The sequence below is a fragment of the Melospiza melodia genome, chromosome 4 (assembly GCF_035770615.1).
Source record: "Melospiza melodia melodia isolate bMelMel2 chromosome 4, bMelMel2.pri, whole genome shotgun sequence".
NCBI lineage: Eukaryota > Metazoa > Chordata > Aves > Passeriformes > Passerellidae > Melospiza > Melospiza melodia.
This window is the reverse complement of record NC_086197.1, coordinates 53,906,513-53,922,256: the sequence shown is the minus strand read 5'-3', so window position 1 is coordinate 53,922,256 and position 15,744 is coordinate 53,906,513. Positions and strand designations below refer to the sequence as shown.

Here is a 15,744-nt window from a genome sequence, read left to right as displayed (position 1 = left end):
GCGCCCCACCGTGCCAGCGTACGCCGCGCGGTGCCAGCACGCACCGCCAGCCGCGCTGTCAACACGGCCGCGCTGCAAAAGCGCTGGCTTGTACTCGAGCTCAGCGGTGGCGCAGGACCGATGACCGGCCGTGCCGGGAGCAGAACGCCCCACAGAAATGGGCCCCTACCGCTTGAAGAAGGGCGGCCCCACCCCTGTCGCCCCGCCCCTCACAAAGATGGCGCCTTCCGCCCTCCTCCGGCGGCAGGCGGCGGGCGCTGCCTTAATCCCGCCCCCATGGCCCCGCCCCGGAAGCGACGCCGCTGATTGGCCCGTCCCGGGGGGCGGTGCCGGCGATTGGCGGGCGGCGGGGGGCGCGCGGGGGGCGCTGGGGGCCCGTCGTGCTTTGCCCGGCGCCATCCCCGGATCCAGCCCGATCCCGATCCCGGCCCCGCTGTCACCCGGCCGCGCTCCGGCCACGCCGTGCGTGCCAGGGCAGGGCCGGCGGAGCCAGGGGCCGCCTTTCCCTCGGGAGAAGCCGCCTGAGGCTCCGGGAAGATGCAGTTTTTTGGGCGGCTGCTGGACACCTTCAGCAGCGTCTCGCAGATCTTCTCCAACCCGTACCGCGTGAGGGAGGTGCCGGCCGCCGAGTACGCCGGTCACACGTGCCTGCAGGAGGAGGGCAGGCTGGCCCTCTACAAGAACAGCCTCTCTCGCTCCTGGGACTGCTTGCTGGTGAATCCGCAGAGCCCGCAGGTCGCGTTCCGGTGAGTGACAGACCTTTAGCCGTCCCTGCTGATGTGGGAAAACAAAGACCCCACGCTGCCGATGTCGGGGCTGCTTCGAGGCCGTGGGGTGTTATGTTGAAGCAGCAGGTGGGCTGGGAGGGGTGGAAGGCAGTGCGTGTGCTGGTGGAGGATTTGCCGCAAAACAGCTCGTGGAATCAGGACCAGGTCCAAACATTGCGACTACAGGCAGCCGTGGTATGGTTCAGGGCATCCATGTGTCCCTATGCATTTCTGCTGCTCGTTCCTGTTGGTGTTCAGCAACCACAGGATACTTCTGAGCAAAACCTAACATTGTTCAGGAACAGGGATGCTCTCTTCCAGCGAAGTAGTCTCCCTTCTTCCCTTGGAACAAGGATGACACTAGTTGGAGAAGAAGAGGAAAGTTCCCAGCACTGACATTTGGAAAAGAGCCGTTTCCCTCAGATAGAGGGAACTGGGGTTATTCCTTTAAGCAGGATGAACCCCATGCTTGCCTTTTCTCCAGGCTCTTCCAGCTGGACAACGAGGCAGACGCCCTGGCGTACTTTGAGCAGTATGCCCGGCAGCTGCGCCCTTTCTACGAGAGCTCGTGCCAGCCCTTGTCCCTGGAGGAGCTGCAGCAGCTCAGCGACTGCGTCCGCAGCTACCCCGGCTGGTCCCCGGCACACATCGCCGTGGAGTTCGGCCGCCGCGAGACCTTCCGGCACAACCACATCCTGAGGCAAGGAGCACGCTGTCTGCTGGGGGTCCCTGCTCAGAAGGAGCTTGGGAGGGCAGGCTGGGCTCTATTCTTTGCTGGGGAAGCTGGCTGGTGGGCTTCAGCCTGCTGCTGCAGGGCCTGGTGTTTGAAGTAAAGGATTGAGGTGTCCTGCTAGAGACACGGGTTAGGTTATTGCAGCCCTCGTGGAGCAGATTTTTGGAGGAGGTTTTTGCTCGCTTTGTAAGCACTGAGAGTGGAGGTATGGTAGGACTGTCTGGAAAGAGATTTTGGACACAAGGACTTGTTTTTTCATGGGGAAGTTCTGCTGTGATTTAACCCCAACCAGTCGGTGAGCCCCATGCAGCCACTCATCATTCTCCCACAAGAGGAAGTGGGGAGAGAATTGAAAGGGCAAAAGGTAGAAAACCTGGGTTGAGATAAAGAAAGGGAAAGCAAAAGCCATGTACACAAGCAAAGTAAAACAAGGAATTGAATCACTGCTTCCTATGGGCAGGCAGGTGTTCAGCCACCTCCAGGGCTCCATCACGTATTGTGGTGACTTGGGAAGACAAACACCATCACTCAAAATGTCCCCCCCCTTCCTCCTTCTCCCCATGCTTTATATACTAAACATGGTGTCATATGGGCTGGAAAATCCCTTTGGTCATCTGTCCCAGCTGTGTTTCCTCCAGCCTCCCCTGCACCTCCAGTTTCCTTACCAGTGGATCAGTATGAAAAGCAGAAAAGGCCTTGGCTCTGTGTAAACCCTGCTTAGCCATAACAAAAACATCTCTGTATTGTCAACTTTGTGTTCAGCACAAATCCAAAACAAAGTTCCACACCAGCCTCTGTGAAGAAAGTTAACTCTACCCGAGCCAAAACCAGCACAGGTGTACCGAGGGATAGGGCAGACTGGTGAGGAGTTGGGGGGCTGGAGGGCAATAGCAGCACCATAACCTGTCTCCTGCCTTCCTTTGGGCAGAGGGAGCTGATCCTATATGGAGGGCAGGACAAGAAGCAGCACATCAAGGAGAGAGTCCAGGGCGGGGCTGCTTGCTGTCCCTTCCCTGTCCTTCTTCCCTGGCAAGAGGCTGGGCTTTCCTGAGCCTCGTGGTCACACCAGATGGGACAGATGGAGGGCACCTCTGTGTCAGCTCCTGGAGCAGCTGCCCACCCTCCTCTTCCCGTGGCCATTCCCGAGCCTGATGCCGAGCCCTCTCTTGCAGCTGCGTGAACAGCACGGACAGCGAGGATGGCTGCACCCCGCTGCACCTGGCGTGCCGCAAGGGGGATGTGGAGTGCCTGCTGGAGCTGCTGGAGTGCCACGCACGCGTGGACATCACCGACAAGAACGGGGAGACTGTTTTCCACTACGCCGTGCGAGGAAACAACCCCCAGATCATTGAGGTGGGAGCGACTTCTGGTCTGGGAGAAAGTAGGACTGGAACGTGTCCTCTCTGTGCTGTGCTAGAGATGGGAAAACAGCTACACACAGGGGAGGAGAAAGTCAGCTCCCTCTGTTGAGTTATTGCTTGAGCCTGATTTCAGCCTCTTGAATCCTCTCGTTACTGGTGCTGTTTCCCATATTCAGAGTACAGATTCCACCCAGCATTTAAACAAGGACGTTAAGCAAGTTTCCTCAGAAAGTAATCCTTCGCTGCTGTTTGCATCAGGCCTTCATCCTGCTTTTCCTCAGGCCTGTGGCTGTCTGTTCCCTCTCTCCTGTGAGAAGAGTGTTTGGTTTTGGGCAGAGTGCTCCTGTAGGGAAGTGTGTGCTGAGGCTGCCATGGGGGATCGTGTGCTGCCCACAGAGTGAAGGACAGTTTGGAGTTGTCCTGGGCTGTCCTGAGCTGCAGGACCTGCTGTTTGAACTGAGTGGCCTTGCATGGGGGACAGTGATCAGAGCCTCGAGGCAGAGACTGTCTGAAGTTGTAGGTGTTCTTGATGGCTGAGAAAGGCTGGGCAGAGTGACCGGGTTTGTAAGGCGTGGGTGGCCTTGCACATGGCTCCTGAGGTCTGTCAGCTCCCCAAGACTTGGTGTGAGCCTGAGACTGACTCTTCCCCACGGCTGCAACCCTCACATTTGCCCAATACCTGTTGTGACAGCTCTCTGTCTGCCCACCCATCCATGTTGGAGTTTCCTAATGCATGATGAGGTAGGATGAGGATCAGGGCTTGCCATGCTGTGGAGTGGGCAGTTAGGAACCTTGTATTAAAAGATATCATCTTCTTTATTTCTGTGGTGGCATCACCTTGGCTTGTTGTCTGATCTGTCTCGTGTTTGCTTGTTTTTTTTATTGATTCCTTGCTAAATCAAAGAAACTGAATTCCCATTTCTTGTGTGTGCACCAGGCTTGCAGGATTTCCCCAGTGTGGCAATGAGGTACTTCTCTGCAGCAAAACAGTCAGCACGTAACAGATCTGCAATTTACAGGGAGCAGGGATGGAGAGGACAGGCTGGAGCATTGTGAGGGGTCCTGTGCTCCAGAGTCAGTCCTCAGAGCGCAAGAAGAGACAGTGCTCTTCCATGTTGTCTGTCTGCTTATTTATTTACTGTCTCCTCCTTCCAGCTGCTGGGCAGACCCCTAACTACTGGCTTGGACCACCTGAACCACGAGGGGCTGACAGCTCTGCACCTGGCGTGCCAGCTGGGCAAGGAGGACATGGTTCGGTCCCTGCTGAAGTGCCGTGCCAGCTGCAGCGTCGTGGGCACGCTGGGCTACCCCATCCACACAGCTCTGAAGTTCTCCCACAAGGGGTATGTAGGGTCCCCTCCAGCCTGGGGGCTTGTGTGCTTGCACTGGCCCGGGCTGTGCTCAGTAGGACAGGTCTCGTGTGTAGTCACTGGCAAAAAAAAAGGGAAGTGCTGGTGTGGGAAAGAAAGAAATGGTTTCAGAATAAAACTTATTTGTCCTGGAATTAGTACCTTGTTCAGTATCAGACATCAGGAGAAAGACCGATTTAAAAAGATATGTTTGTAAAATGCTTTTTTTCAGAATGAGCTGTAGGAAGATTGTGGGCTGATGCTTAGATAGTATTAATTGCTGTACCTCTGTCTTTGAGTGCTCTGATCCTAATAAGCTTTCATTTCAAAGCTTAGTTTTTCCTATCTCCTGTAGACCAGAGGTACTCTTGACTCTTAATAACACACTCTGGAAGGGAATCAAAACAAGCACAATATTTACTCCCTGTTTTCTTCGGAGAAATTCAATTCCATTTGTATATGCTTTATAACATATAACACTTAATGTTCAAAGAGTGTCCAGGCTCTACAAACAGGGCTTTCAAGACAACACTACCTGCTGATTGCTGATTTTTAAGCATTTTGAAAAGTACTTCCCAACATTAGACCTCCATTTACAAGCCCAGAATGGGGATAGGTCACTGAGGTTGCACTGGGGCTCTATCTCTTGTACAGGGTTTTTTGGTGGTAGTGGAGGAGATAACCAAATTTCATTAGCACACCTACCCTATTTTCTAGGCACCAGATATTGGTCTCTTCACAGCAGGTGTGATTTTTCACATAGGGAAGTACACAGAATCTTAATTTCAGCAAGTATTTAACTATTAGAGTTCTATACCCATGTTTCCATGGAAAGAGAGGAGAAGAATTTTGCTTCTCAGGTTTGGAGAGTTTCCAGAAATTACATATTCCTGAATTAGAGAAGCACCCAGATGTTGCTCCACAACTTGTAATTGGAGAGATTCTCCTGCTCCCAACACCGCTTGGCTTGTGTGCTTCCTGCTGTGCCTGCACTTTCTGTGAAGGGCAAAACAAAAGTGCAGCTGAGGAGCTCGCAGGTGTTGCAGAGATGCTGCTGCTGCTGCAGGGTTTCCTGGTTTTCCTCTGGGCAGAAGGCAGGTGGTGATGTGAGTGGAGGTTTTGAGTCAAGACAGCAGCCACCCATCCTGTCATCTCACTGTTTCCCAGGTGTGCCCAGGCCATTCTGGAGGCAGATGCCAGCCAGGTTTGCTCCAAGGACCCGCGCTATGATGCCACTCCACTGCACTGGGCAAAGAAGGCAGAGGTAAATAGAGCCAATCCATGGGGAGGGCCTATGCTGCTACCCAGCACCCAGTTAATTCCTTCTGTGGCTAACTTGTCTGAGTGCATGTGCAGAGCCCTGGGAGTGTCAGAGGCCAGCCAGCAGCCCAGTGTTTGATTCTCTTTGCACTGTGCCAGTTGGTGCTGTTTGCCTCAGGGAATAGAGCAGTGGAGCCTTGCAGTGGAATAAATTGGTGGGCTCATTCCTAGTATTTCATCCATGGCTGTGAAGCTGCCAGCTTGTCCCTTTTCCCTTTTGTTGAAGAAATTGCAGCACTGTCCCTGAAGCATAGTTGCCCCTGGAGGGAGCTCTCTTCTCATTAGCTGCCGGTTTCCTGGGAGCAAACAGATTGCTGCCTCGGAAACTGCAGGGGAAGTGTGAGGTAGGCACAGAGTGGTGGTGAGTGGAGGAAAGTCCATCTCCTGCCAGAGCTGGGCAGGTTGGTGATATGCCATATTGGAGCACCTGAATGATGCTTTTTGCTGGCAGAGGGCATTGCTATAGGAGGGCTCTTTTCCCTCCTGCAGTAACCCATTCCTCTCAGAAATGTCCCTTGGAGTTTCAGAGCAGACTTGAATTTGCTTGGTTTATAAAGAGAAACTCAGAAGGCAGAATTTTTATTTCAGTCTGCAAGGATACTGGCCTGAGTAGGAGCTGGCTTTTTTTCCATTGATCTCAGCCATTCATTATGGTTGTGTATCAGTCCCAAAGGATCCAGAAGCTCCAGCCAGATTGTGCAGCCACCATCTAGTTCTGTGGTAAAAGACAGAGAAACCCCAGTGCTTGGAACAATTCAGCTGGCATCTGCCAGCCGCCTGTGTCCAGGCTAAGGCTCCCTCCTGTTGCCCTGCTTTGTTTGCCACGAGGCCTGGATGGTCGGAGTGCCCAGGCGGATGTGCTGACGGCTGCTTTCTCTGTCCCTGCCGCGGTGCGGGCGCAGCTGGCGCGGCTGCTGCTGGAGCACGGCGCGGAGGTGAACGCCAGCAGCGGCACGGCCGACATGGCGCTGCACATCGCCGTGCAGAGGGGCCGCCTGGACTGCGCCATGGTGCTGCTGACACACGGCGCCCACACCAACGCCCGCGGCCGCGACGGAAACACGCCGCTGCACCTCGCCATGAAGGTGAGCTCCTGCGGGGGCTGCTGGGGAGGAGAGACGGTTCTCTGGAAGGGTTGAGACAGCGACAGAGTCCTTTGAAATTCTGGCTGTTTGTGTGGGGTTCCCTTGTGGGTGCTTTGGCTAATGAAAAGGGGAGGGAAGGAATGAGAACTCATCTAGCGGCTCCGGACTGAGCTTTCCCTTGTTCCCTAGCATGACCACCTGGATATGATCAAAGCCATCATTGTCTTTGGAGGAGATGTTGAGATCCCCAATGATTTTGGAGAGACACCAGGACTGTTGGCAGCCAGGAGCAGCAAAGGTGAGGGAGCACGTCAGCAGCCTTACAGGGTGAGCCCAGCATCCTGTCTCCCCTTGGTGGCCAAAACAGTGTCTTGGGGAGAGGTGAAAACGTGCCATGCATGGGTGATGCTTCTCCAACATGCTTTCCCAGCTTCTAGTTGCTCACATAGTAGGTACCTGCTTTGCTAGCAGTACAGGCTTTGTATTAATAGCCCTTGATGAATTTCTCTTCTGTGGCACAGGGATGCAAGAAGAAAAGCTGGCATGCACTCCCCTCTTTCGGGCCACCATGTCAGGCACTGCAGGCTCACAACAGGATAGCACTGCTGAACTGCCCAGGCACAGGCAGACATGGGCAGGTCTTCAGGGCCAAAGAAGTGTGTGGCACACACCCTTGAAACTGCACAGCAGTGGATACTCCTGCTGTGCACAAGTCATGCTGCCTGGCCTTTAGGGAGAGATACCTGGGATGTTTTTGCCCTTCCCCAGGTCATCCCAGAGGCTTTGTGAGGGTCAGGCCTGCTGTGAATTCGGCAGAGCACGTTCCCCCGTGGTGTGCACATGCACTGATTCTGTTTCTGATCTATAACTCCCCCTTGGTCACCGAAGGTGCGAACCGGAAAGTGCTCTTAGACCTGCTGCAAAGTGTAGGCACCGAACGCTGCCACCCACCACCCAACCCTGACTCCCCAAGCCTGGCACCATCTGCTGCCTCTTTCCTGGAAGGCCAACCTTCCCCGCGGAGCAACCTCAACAGCTTAGGTAAAGCCTTCCCTGGCCCTCCCTCGCTTCTCTCCCTTCTTGCTTCACAGTGCTGTCTCAGACCTCTTCTTCAGATGGGCTGTGCTCTGGGAACTGTCAAAGCTCTCACTGCCTGCTGACTCTGTGGTGACTGTCCTCATTCACCTGTTCCAGGATCCCATCTCTTTTCTCTGCTTTTCCTCTCTCTGTATTCTGAACTCTTGTACTCAAAACATTTGTTTTATAGACCTGACACAATGTAGCTCTGTAAAAAGAAAGACTGATTCCCTCACATGTCTGGAAGAGGGGGCACTTAGCCTGCAGGTACTTTGTCCACTGGGTCATGTGTAGAAGGGAAAGTGCTGGTCTGCCTTGAGGACCTCCCAGTGTTGTGCTGGGCACAAGGAGATTTAGAAGTGTCACTTATTCAGATCCTGGAGCACCTGGGAGAGGGAAGGGGTGAGGCCTGAGGATAAGCAACCTTGGTCATGGGGTTTGTTACGCACAGGAAAAGCCTAGTGTGAGACATTTGATTGTATTGAACCTTATGGTCTGTGCTGCCCAGAATAAGCACATAGGTCAATTCTAAGCGATGGGCTTTGTGCCTTCAGGGAGCTCCAGAGCTCAGGAGGAGGCAGCAAGAGGGGTTGTGGACTATGCAACAGGGGAGTTGACTTGGAGGGTCATGAGAAGAGCATGAAAATGGCTGACATCTGCTTGTGGACCACTTCCCATCTCAGGTTGGAGGTTTTCTTTGCAAAGGCTCTCCAATGGGGCCACAAAACAATCCTGGAATGTGTCTGTGTCACTATAAATCTCAGTGGCTGTTGACACCAGGACTTTTTTCTCACCACAGCCCAGTGAAAGCAACCCTTACCCAGTTCCAGCTCTGGTGCAGTGACAGAGCAAAACCTTTTTTTATTGTGGGCTCTGCCCTTGAAGAACCTCCTCACCACAATTCATTGTCGTCTGCAGCCTCCTTCTGGCCTGGGTGCTGGCAGGAGTTTGTAACTTCTCTTCCCCCTTCTTTCTTCTTCTGGTTTCACAGGCTGGCTTCTCACCTAGCTTGGATTGGTGCCCCACACCCAGGGTGGCCTGGGTGAACGTCAGCTGAGGGGTAATGACAAGTCACCCTGTCCCCACAGCTCTCCTGCCTAGGTTACTTTGAGGAGTAGATTTAGGTTTTATCCTAACAGCTTGCAGTAAACTGCATAGTGGGCACGCTGCTGAGCTCTGCCTTCTCTCATCCACTGTGCACATCATCTGCTTCTCCAAATCCTGTCTTTTCCAGTGCATCTACAGCTGCCTGCTCCAAAGGGTGGTGTTGCTGTCCTTTGGTGTGGAGTTAATTTGGGGAATACCTGTTGGCTGTGGGTAATATGGCTTGTGTCTCCTGCAGGGACCTTTATTCGATGGGGGAGTTGGATATTCTCTTTTTGTTTATGGTGGAAATCAGTTACCACATTGGTGATCTCTAATTTATTTTTTCCCATTTGCATGTTCATGGCCCTCTAGGGTACAAGGACCTTCTGTATGTTTCCACAACGCTTGGACAGCTGTTGAAGGCACCAGATGTTGTGGACATGCCCTGTGAGGCTAGAAGAAAGTAAGTGAGGAGCAGCTTCTGTCTAGGCTCCTGTGCAACTTGAAGGTGAAATCTGTGTGTGAATTCTCCCCTCCCACACCTATGGGGATGGCATCCTCAGAGCTGATATAATTTCATGTCCATCAACATTGCGGTTTTTCCAGCATCTTTTGAGAAATCTCTTGTTTCCATAAATAACCCCTGCCTGTCCTGCCTGGAGTTGCAGTGGAGCCTGAGCTCAGGAGGTGAAACCCTGCTTTGTCCCTTCCCTGTGCTACTGGGCACCCAACACTGTTTTGGCTTTGTGTTTTCCCCATCTCTGCACACTGCCCTGATGTTCACTCAGCTCCTCTGCACTGTCTTGGCAGTGCCTGCGCCTCACCTTGTGTGGAGTGGAGAAGGAGTTGGCACTGAAGTGCTGCTGGCAGGATTTAGGTCTGTCTGCTTTTTTTATTTAGGACCCAATACCCATTACTGTGTAGTAAGGGACTTGGGTGTGGTTTTGGCTGGTCACTCTCTTTCTGGTGTAGAGGTTCGAGGTGGCTATGCAGGAGCAAAGGATGTTGCACCAGCTCTGACAAGGCTTATTGGATGTGTCTTATTTGCACCTGAGAAGGCGCTGATGGATTTATTTATTCACCAGTTACACTGTCTGCAGCAATCTACTTGCTGGCATAGCTTCCTGTCCCCAGGGCCATGTTCCCACAGAGTGTTCTGTGATTCATAATCTGTCCCACAGCTCCCAGTCATCTGTGTGTGTCTCTCTGCAGTCAGGACCGGCTCCTGTGCTTGGATGGAGGTGGCATCCGTGGCCTTGTGCTCATCCAGCTTCTCCTGGCTATTGAAAAGGCTGCAGGCCGTCCCATTTGTGAGATCTTTGACTGGATCGCAGGGACCAGCACTGGAGGGATCTTGGCCTTGGCTATTGTACATGGTGAGGACATAATGGATCCCTTCTCATTCTGGTTCCTCCTGGGGGAGCAGATGTGTGGTGGGAGCTGCCTCTCTGAGTCCTGCCAAAGGAGAGAAGGGATGGTTCTTAATGAAGGGAAGCCTCGACCTGGCTTTGCGCTTGCTTCTCATGTCAGCTGGCTTTGAGCAGCTTTCTGGATTTTGGGGAGTGCATGGTGGCAGAGTTCAATGTTCTGTATTTCCTGTGCTCTTCACAGAGGCCTTAGGGCAAGGTGTTTGATACATTCTGGTAACGGGAAGCTGCTCCGAGCTTGCTCTTCCTCTCTAATCCTTCCCAGTCATGCTGCTGAGAACCAAGGAGATGACAGGCAGCTTGGGAAGGGAATTGGATTGGCAGTGATGCCTCCCAGCTCCCACTTGTCGTGGGGAAGCCTTGCTCTGATGTGCTGTTTGTTCTGCCTGCCTCTCCTCCCACTGCCTGCTCCTGCCAACACTGTTGCCCGTCTCAGGGAAGTCCATGGACTACATGCGCTGCCTGTACTTCCGCATGAAGGACATGGTGTTCCGGGGCTCTCGGCCCTACGAGTCCGAGCCCCTGGATGAGTTCTTGAAGAAGGAATTTGGGGAAAACACCAAAATGACAGATGTCCGAAAACCCAAGTAAGTCCTGCCGCGGGCTGTGCTGGTTGATGCTGTCTCACACGTGCTCTAGACCTGTGTCAGCAGAGATGCTCAGCCTTAGAGCAGATCTGGAGGAGTGTGATGTGCAGACTATTGAAACCATAAGTATTTTTTTTTTCCATTTTACTCTCATTCTCTCATGTCTGCTTCTCCAGGGTTATGGTGACAGGGACATTGTGTGACCGACAGCCAGCTGAGCTCCACCTTTTCCGGAATTACCCTGTACCAGAGACAAAACGCTCCACTGAATACAAGACAAATGCATCTTTCCAGCCACTCACTCAGCCAGAAGGTAAATGATGGTACACACAAATCCAGCTGGTTAGTTTCATCCCTCAGATTTCATGCTCTTCCTCCCTGAAAATCAGCAATGGCTCATCCCTGGTCTTGGCTTGTAACTAGGTCCTAGTGATGGTTCCCATTTTTTCTCTCTCCTCCCTTGGCTTCTCCTGAACCTCACTAGCCAGGCCCTGTTCCAGTAGATGAGAGAACAGGTCTGCTAGAGGAGTCCTGCATCTTTCCCTGGGCTCCTACAGAAAAACATGGAAATGCCATGTAACTGAAGCATGCAACCCCCTCCAGCTTGCTTCCTGGTCTGGCACACATACCTGGTTCACTATCAAAATAGCAGCAAGAAAATGGATAGAGAGTGAATTTTACCCAGGATATGTAGGAAGTGGTGAGAACATCTTTTAAAGTCCCTCGGAGTCATCCTGTGCATCCAAGCACCCTGCTGTTGGTAGAAAGAGGCACAACCATGTAGGGCAGGGTTTCCTGGGATTGCAAGCCATCCTGATTTGTGTTGGTGGAGCTGGGGAGCTTTTTGTGCACAGCAGAGTTGCTGCAGGAGGCCTTTTTCTCTCTGTCCCTCACAGAGCAGCTTGTGTGGCGCGCTGCCCGCTGCAGCGGTGCAGCTCCCACTTATTTCCGGCCCATTGGCCGTTTCCTGGATGGAGGGCTGCTGGCCAACAACCCCACCCTTGATGCCATGGCAGAGATCCACGAGTACAACAAGACGCTGATCCAGAAGGTGAGGGAAATCCTAGCCTTGACTGGTAACTGGAGGGTTTTGGCCCCACTGAGCCTCTCTTGAAGAAGAAGCGGGTGTGAGAGTGGATGCATCTTAGTGGATAAACAAGTTAGCAGTGCAGCACCCTAAAAGGGAGTGTATGGAGGGGGATATGTGCTGGGAATAGTGTCTGGGAGGTGAGATACCTCTCCTAACAAGGGTGTGAGTTGGGGAGACAGTCTCATCAGCCTCTCCTTGCTTCTTTGAACCAGAATGATTGAATGATGGTTTGATGTGGCCCTTGACATGGCTCTGCAGGGCCTTTTGCTGCCCAAAAATAAGTGGAGAAGACAAGGGTATGGTGTTCTGCAAGGCTGAATAGTGAATGTCTTGTGTGGTGTGGCAAGTTCTTCAAAAAGTTGAATAGACAGTGGCAGCTATTGCTTCCTATAGCTGAAAGGGGAGATGTGTTGCCAAAGTGTCTGAAGAGTTGGACTGCTTCGTGGTCATCTGGTCCTAGGACTCATCTCCAGGGGGTCCCATGGGTTTGGGTGTGGTCAGGGGAGAAGGGACAGAGCAGTGCAACTGCTGAAGTCCTGTGGGTTACAGCTGTCTCAGCAGGCCATACTTTGGGGGAGGATGGGGGAAGAAAAGCCAGCTGAGCCTTTTGCCTTGGTTTTCAGAGCTTCCCTGGGAAGCTGCTGTGAAAGAGATGCTTCACTTTCATTGTTGGTCATTGCAAAGAGCTCTTTTGTTTGTCCTCAGGGTCAGAAGCAGGAAGTGAGGAAATTGGGGTTGGTGGTGTCCCTGGGAACAGGGAAGCCTCCGCAGGTCGCAGTGAGCTCTGTGGATGTTTTCCGCCCCTCAAACCCTTGGCAACTGGCGAAGACCGTCTTTGGGGCCAGGGAGCTTGGCAAGATGGTGGTGGATTGTGTGAGTACTGGGAGGAGGGGATGGCAACAGACCCCTGGGGCTGCTTGCGGGGAGGGAGAAAAGGTTTCCAGTTGGCAGCTTCCCCCTTTGAGAAGTAAATTCTGCTCTGACTGTGGATGTAGTGGGTAACTTAGACATTGCAGGAGCACTGCAGGCCTGAAGACCTGTCTGATTCTTTGGGGTTCAGAGTGCCCCAAAGGGACACTCATCCCCAAGGGATATTCTTGCAGCTGAAAGGAGCTAAGGACAGGATGGTGGTCAGTGACTCTTAGGAACATTTGCAGGTGTGAGTTTGTGAAATTTTGTATCTTTCCAGGAAGAATTGTTTATCATCTGAGCAACGTGGGGGAAAAAATTAATCATCCCTCAGAAAACAGCCATTCATTTTTCTTTAGAAAAGCTTTGTTTTTCCCTCTGAGGAAATTAGTAAATAGTAGAGAGAGTCATTAATTAAAAACAACAGTTGAGAGCTGTGGTTAGGAGTGTGTAGTTGGCATATGCACTTGTGTGCTTCAGGAAGATGATCATTACATGTTGTTCATGAAAACACTCTAAATGGATGAAAGCCAGAAAGATCAGAACTAAAGTTCTGACTATGATTTTGATGTTGTTGCTTTATCTCCTTTTTAGTTTCCTAAAGTGAGAAAATACCCAGAGTCCTTTTGCTTCTCCTGTTGTTTATCTCAGGGCTCCCAGGGAAGCTGTCCCAGGATAGCCCAGTAGACCTGAAGTAATCACAGGCTCTGCTGTACAGGGCTTGGACAGAATGGATACAGATGAAATCCCAAGGAGGCTGTCACTCTGATCATCCTGGTATTGCCATGAGGCAATCCACTCTGTGCTGGGATGTATGAAGGGTCTGTAGGTCGCAGTTCTTGTGTCCCAAGGATCAGGAGCGCTGCCCTTATGATAAAAGTAAAGAAAAAGAAGAGCCACCCAGCTCTTGGTGGCGAGCAGTGCCATCCAGAATGCCCTTGCTCTTGGTTTTTATTTTCCCTCTGGGGCTTGGTGCCAGAGCAGCCTGTGGTGGGCGGGGAAGGGCAGGCAGGCTGTGAGTGAGTGCCTGTTTCTCCTGCAGTGCACTGACGCAGACGGCCCAGCTGTGGATCGTGCCAGGGCCTGGTGTGAGATGACGGATGTCCCCTATTTCCGGTAGGAGCTTCCTTTCCTCTCTCTTGCACAGCCCTATTTTTGTCCTCTCACTTCAGACCTGGCTGTGCCGTGCGTCATCCCAGATGGCATCCCCTCCAGAGGCATTCCTGCCCAGACCTGCCCCTGCACACGCCTCAGTGACAGGAGTGACCCTGCCTGGCCCTCCACAGGGGCTCAGGCACCCAGCACGCCTGGTCTGGCCTGCTTGAGGGAGCTTTGGGAGGTGTTGTCTTGCACGGCCCCTTGGGATGTGCATCCTGCCCCGTTGCACCCTGCACAGCCCGTTTTAGACTTGTCCCTGGTGTGCTGCAGCTGCTTCACTGTGGCTCAGCCTTGAGTGTGCCTGGCCTTGAAGGAGGGGGAAGGTCTGTGCTCTGCAAGCCTGACAGACCAAGGGCCTGGCAGTGGGAGCCGCCTGATGGGAGTGTCCTGCTGGTGCCTGGTCAGCTCTGTGTCTGTGCCCAGCTGCTGATGCTGTCTGTGCCCGCAGGCTCAGCCCTCAGCTGCACACGGAGGTGATGCTGGACGAGGTGAACGACACCGTGCTGGTGAACGCCCTGTGGGACACCCAGCTCTACATCTACCAGCAACGGGAGCAGTTCGAGCAGATGGTGCAGCATCTCTGCCTGTGACTGACCTGGAGCTCCCACTCTGCGTCATGAAGGCAGGGAGCAGCAAGGAGACACTGGCATCGCTCAGATTTGCCCTTGAGCCAAGGTGTCGAGGTGATGGACAGACTTGTGGTAATTGAGAGGAATTAATATTGAATAGACACCAGTGCACATACAAATGTATTCCCAACACAGAATGTATGATAGCTGTGAAATGCTGACAGTTATCTTTGTGCTGTAACCCCATCTCTGCTGCTGTGCTTGGTTCTGCTGCCCTGCTCTCTGACCCTGAATCCAGAGCCCTCACCTACTTGTCTTGAGCTGTAGCAGCTGGAATGTCTCCTGTCTGTGCAGTACCTCCACTGACAAAGCACCGTGCACCTTCCTATGTCACAGAATGGGCCTAGGCCTGATAAAGTTTCAGGGATTGCTTGGCCCACTGGGCCCAAGGTATTTCAGAGTGTATAGTTTGGGGAAAAGGGATTGTTTTTCTCTCAACACACCCAGTTTGAAGGGGAGCAGAAATGCTGCAACTTTTTGCAGTGGATGCAATGCAGAAAGCTGCAACTGGCCTTGGAGAAGTCTTTCCTGAGACAGTTGTCTTCTGCAACAGCTTCTCCTGTTCCTTCTGAGATGGGCTGGCAACACTGCCTGGAGAGGGAGCAGCCTCCCCCACCCAGGACTTTATTGTGCCACTGATTTGCTGTTACACTTTGCTCAGGGGCTGAGATGTGAAAGCCTGTCTTTACAGCAAACTCAGAGGAAGGGACAAGAGCCTTGGCTTTGTAGAAAGATAATTTCTCTTTATTCTTAACATGAAACTGAAATGCTCTGAGATCAGTTCCCACCAAAGAAGCCAGCCCTGGGACAATTTGGATTTACTTTTTTATTACAACTGGAAATTCTACTGTGATTGCTACACCAGTCATTGTTCCTGCCTATTTATAAATAATTTATGTATCTGTTTGGAGATGTTTTGAGGAGTAACCTGAAAAACTGAATTTTTAATGGTTTTCTTTTGAGTGAATGAACTGCTGCTGCCTGTTTCTGTGAGACACTAACATGTCCTAAAATAAAGAGGGATTTGCATTTGTTTCCAATGTCGTGCAGTCCATGGTGGTCTTGTCTTTGTCTCCATTGTAGGAGTTCTCAGAGGCGTTCTAGGCCTGCAGACTCTGAATTTCTTACAGGTAGAAAAATCAGAGAAAGGGCTCTTGAGACGCAGC

At 52.4% G+C, this 15,744-nt stretch overlaps 1 protein-coding gene across 2 annotated transcripts; it reads left to right on the top strand.

Annotated features, from left to right (window-relative positions):
- The first annotated feature begins 389 nt into the window (after positions 1-389).
- On the top strand, positions 390-15,618 carry PLA2G6 (phospholipase A2 group VI). 2 transcript variants are annotated; one of them, XM_063154526.1, is made up of 16 exons: positions 390-746; positions 1,252-1,467; positions 2,673-2,853; positions 4,017-4,204; positions 5,378-5,474; positions 6,433-6,615; positions 6,805-6,913; positions 7,504-7,656; positions 9,151-9,241; positions 9,991-10,154; positions 10,642-10,792; positions 10,969-11,105; positions 11,689-11,843; positions 12,588-12,755; positions 13,834-13,907; positions 14,398-15,618. In XM_063154526.1, exons 1-16 carry the CDS (start codon positions 538-540, stop codon positions 14,537-14,539), a joined length of 2,418 nt encoding a protein of 805 aa, XP_063010596.1. In that variant the 5' UTR covers positions 390-537; the 3' UTR covers positions 14,540-15,618. The 2 variants fall into 2 exon arrangements, with proteins under 2 accessions (XP_063010596.1, XP_063010597.1); XM_063154527.1 differs by lacking the exon at positions 7,504-7,656.
- The last annotated feature ends 126 nt before the right edge of the window (positions 15,619-15,744 follow it).

Coding starts and splice junctions, on each gene's coding strand:
- PLA2G6 (XM_063154526.1), top strand. CDS start 538: ATGCAGTTTTTTGGGCGGCTGCTGGACACCTTCAGCAGCGTCTCGCAG. Junction 6,914..7,503: donor GGCAGCCAGGAGCAGCAAAG/GTGAGGGAGCAC, acceptor TGGTCACCGAAG/GTGCGAACCGGAAAGTGCTC. Junction 11,844..12,587: donor ACAAGACGCTGATCCAGAAG/GTGAGGGAAATC, acceptor GTTTGTCCTCAG/GGTCAGAAGCAGGAAGTGAG.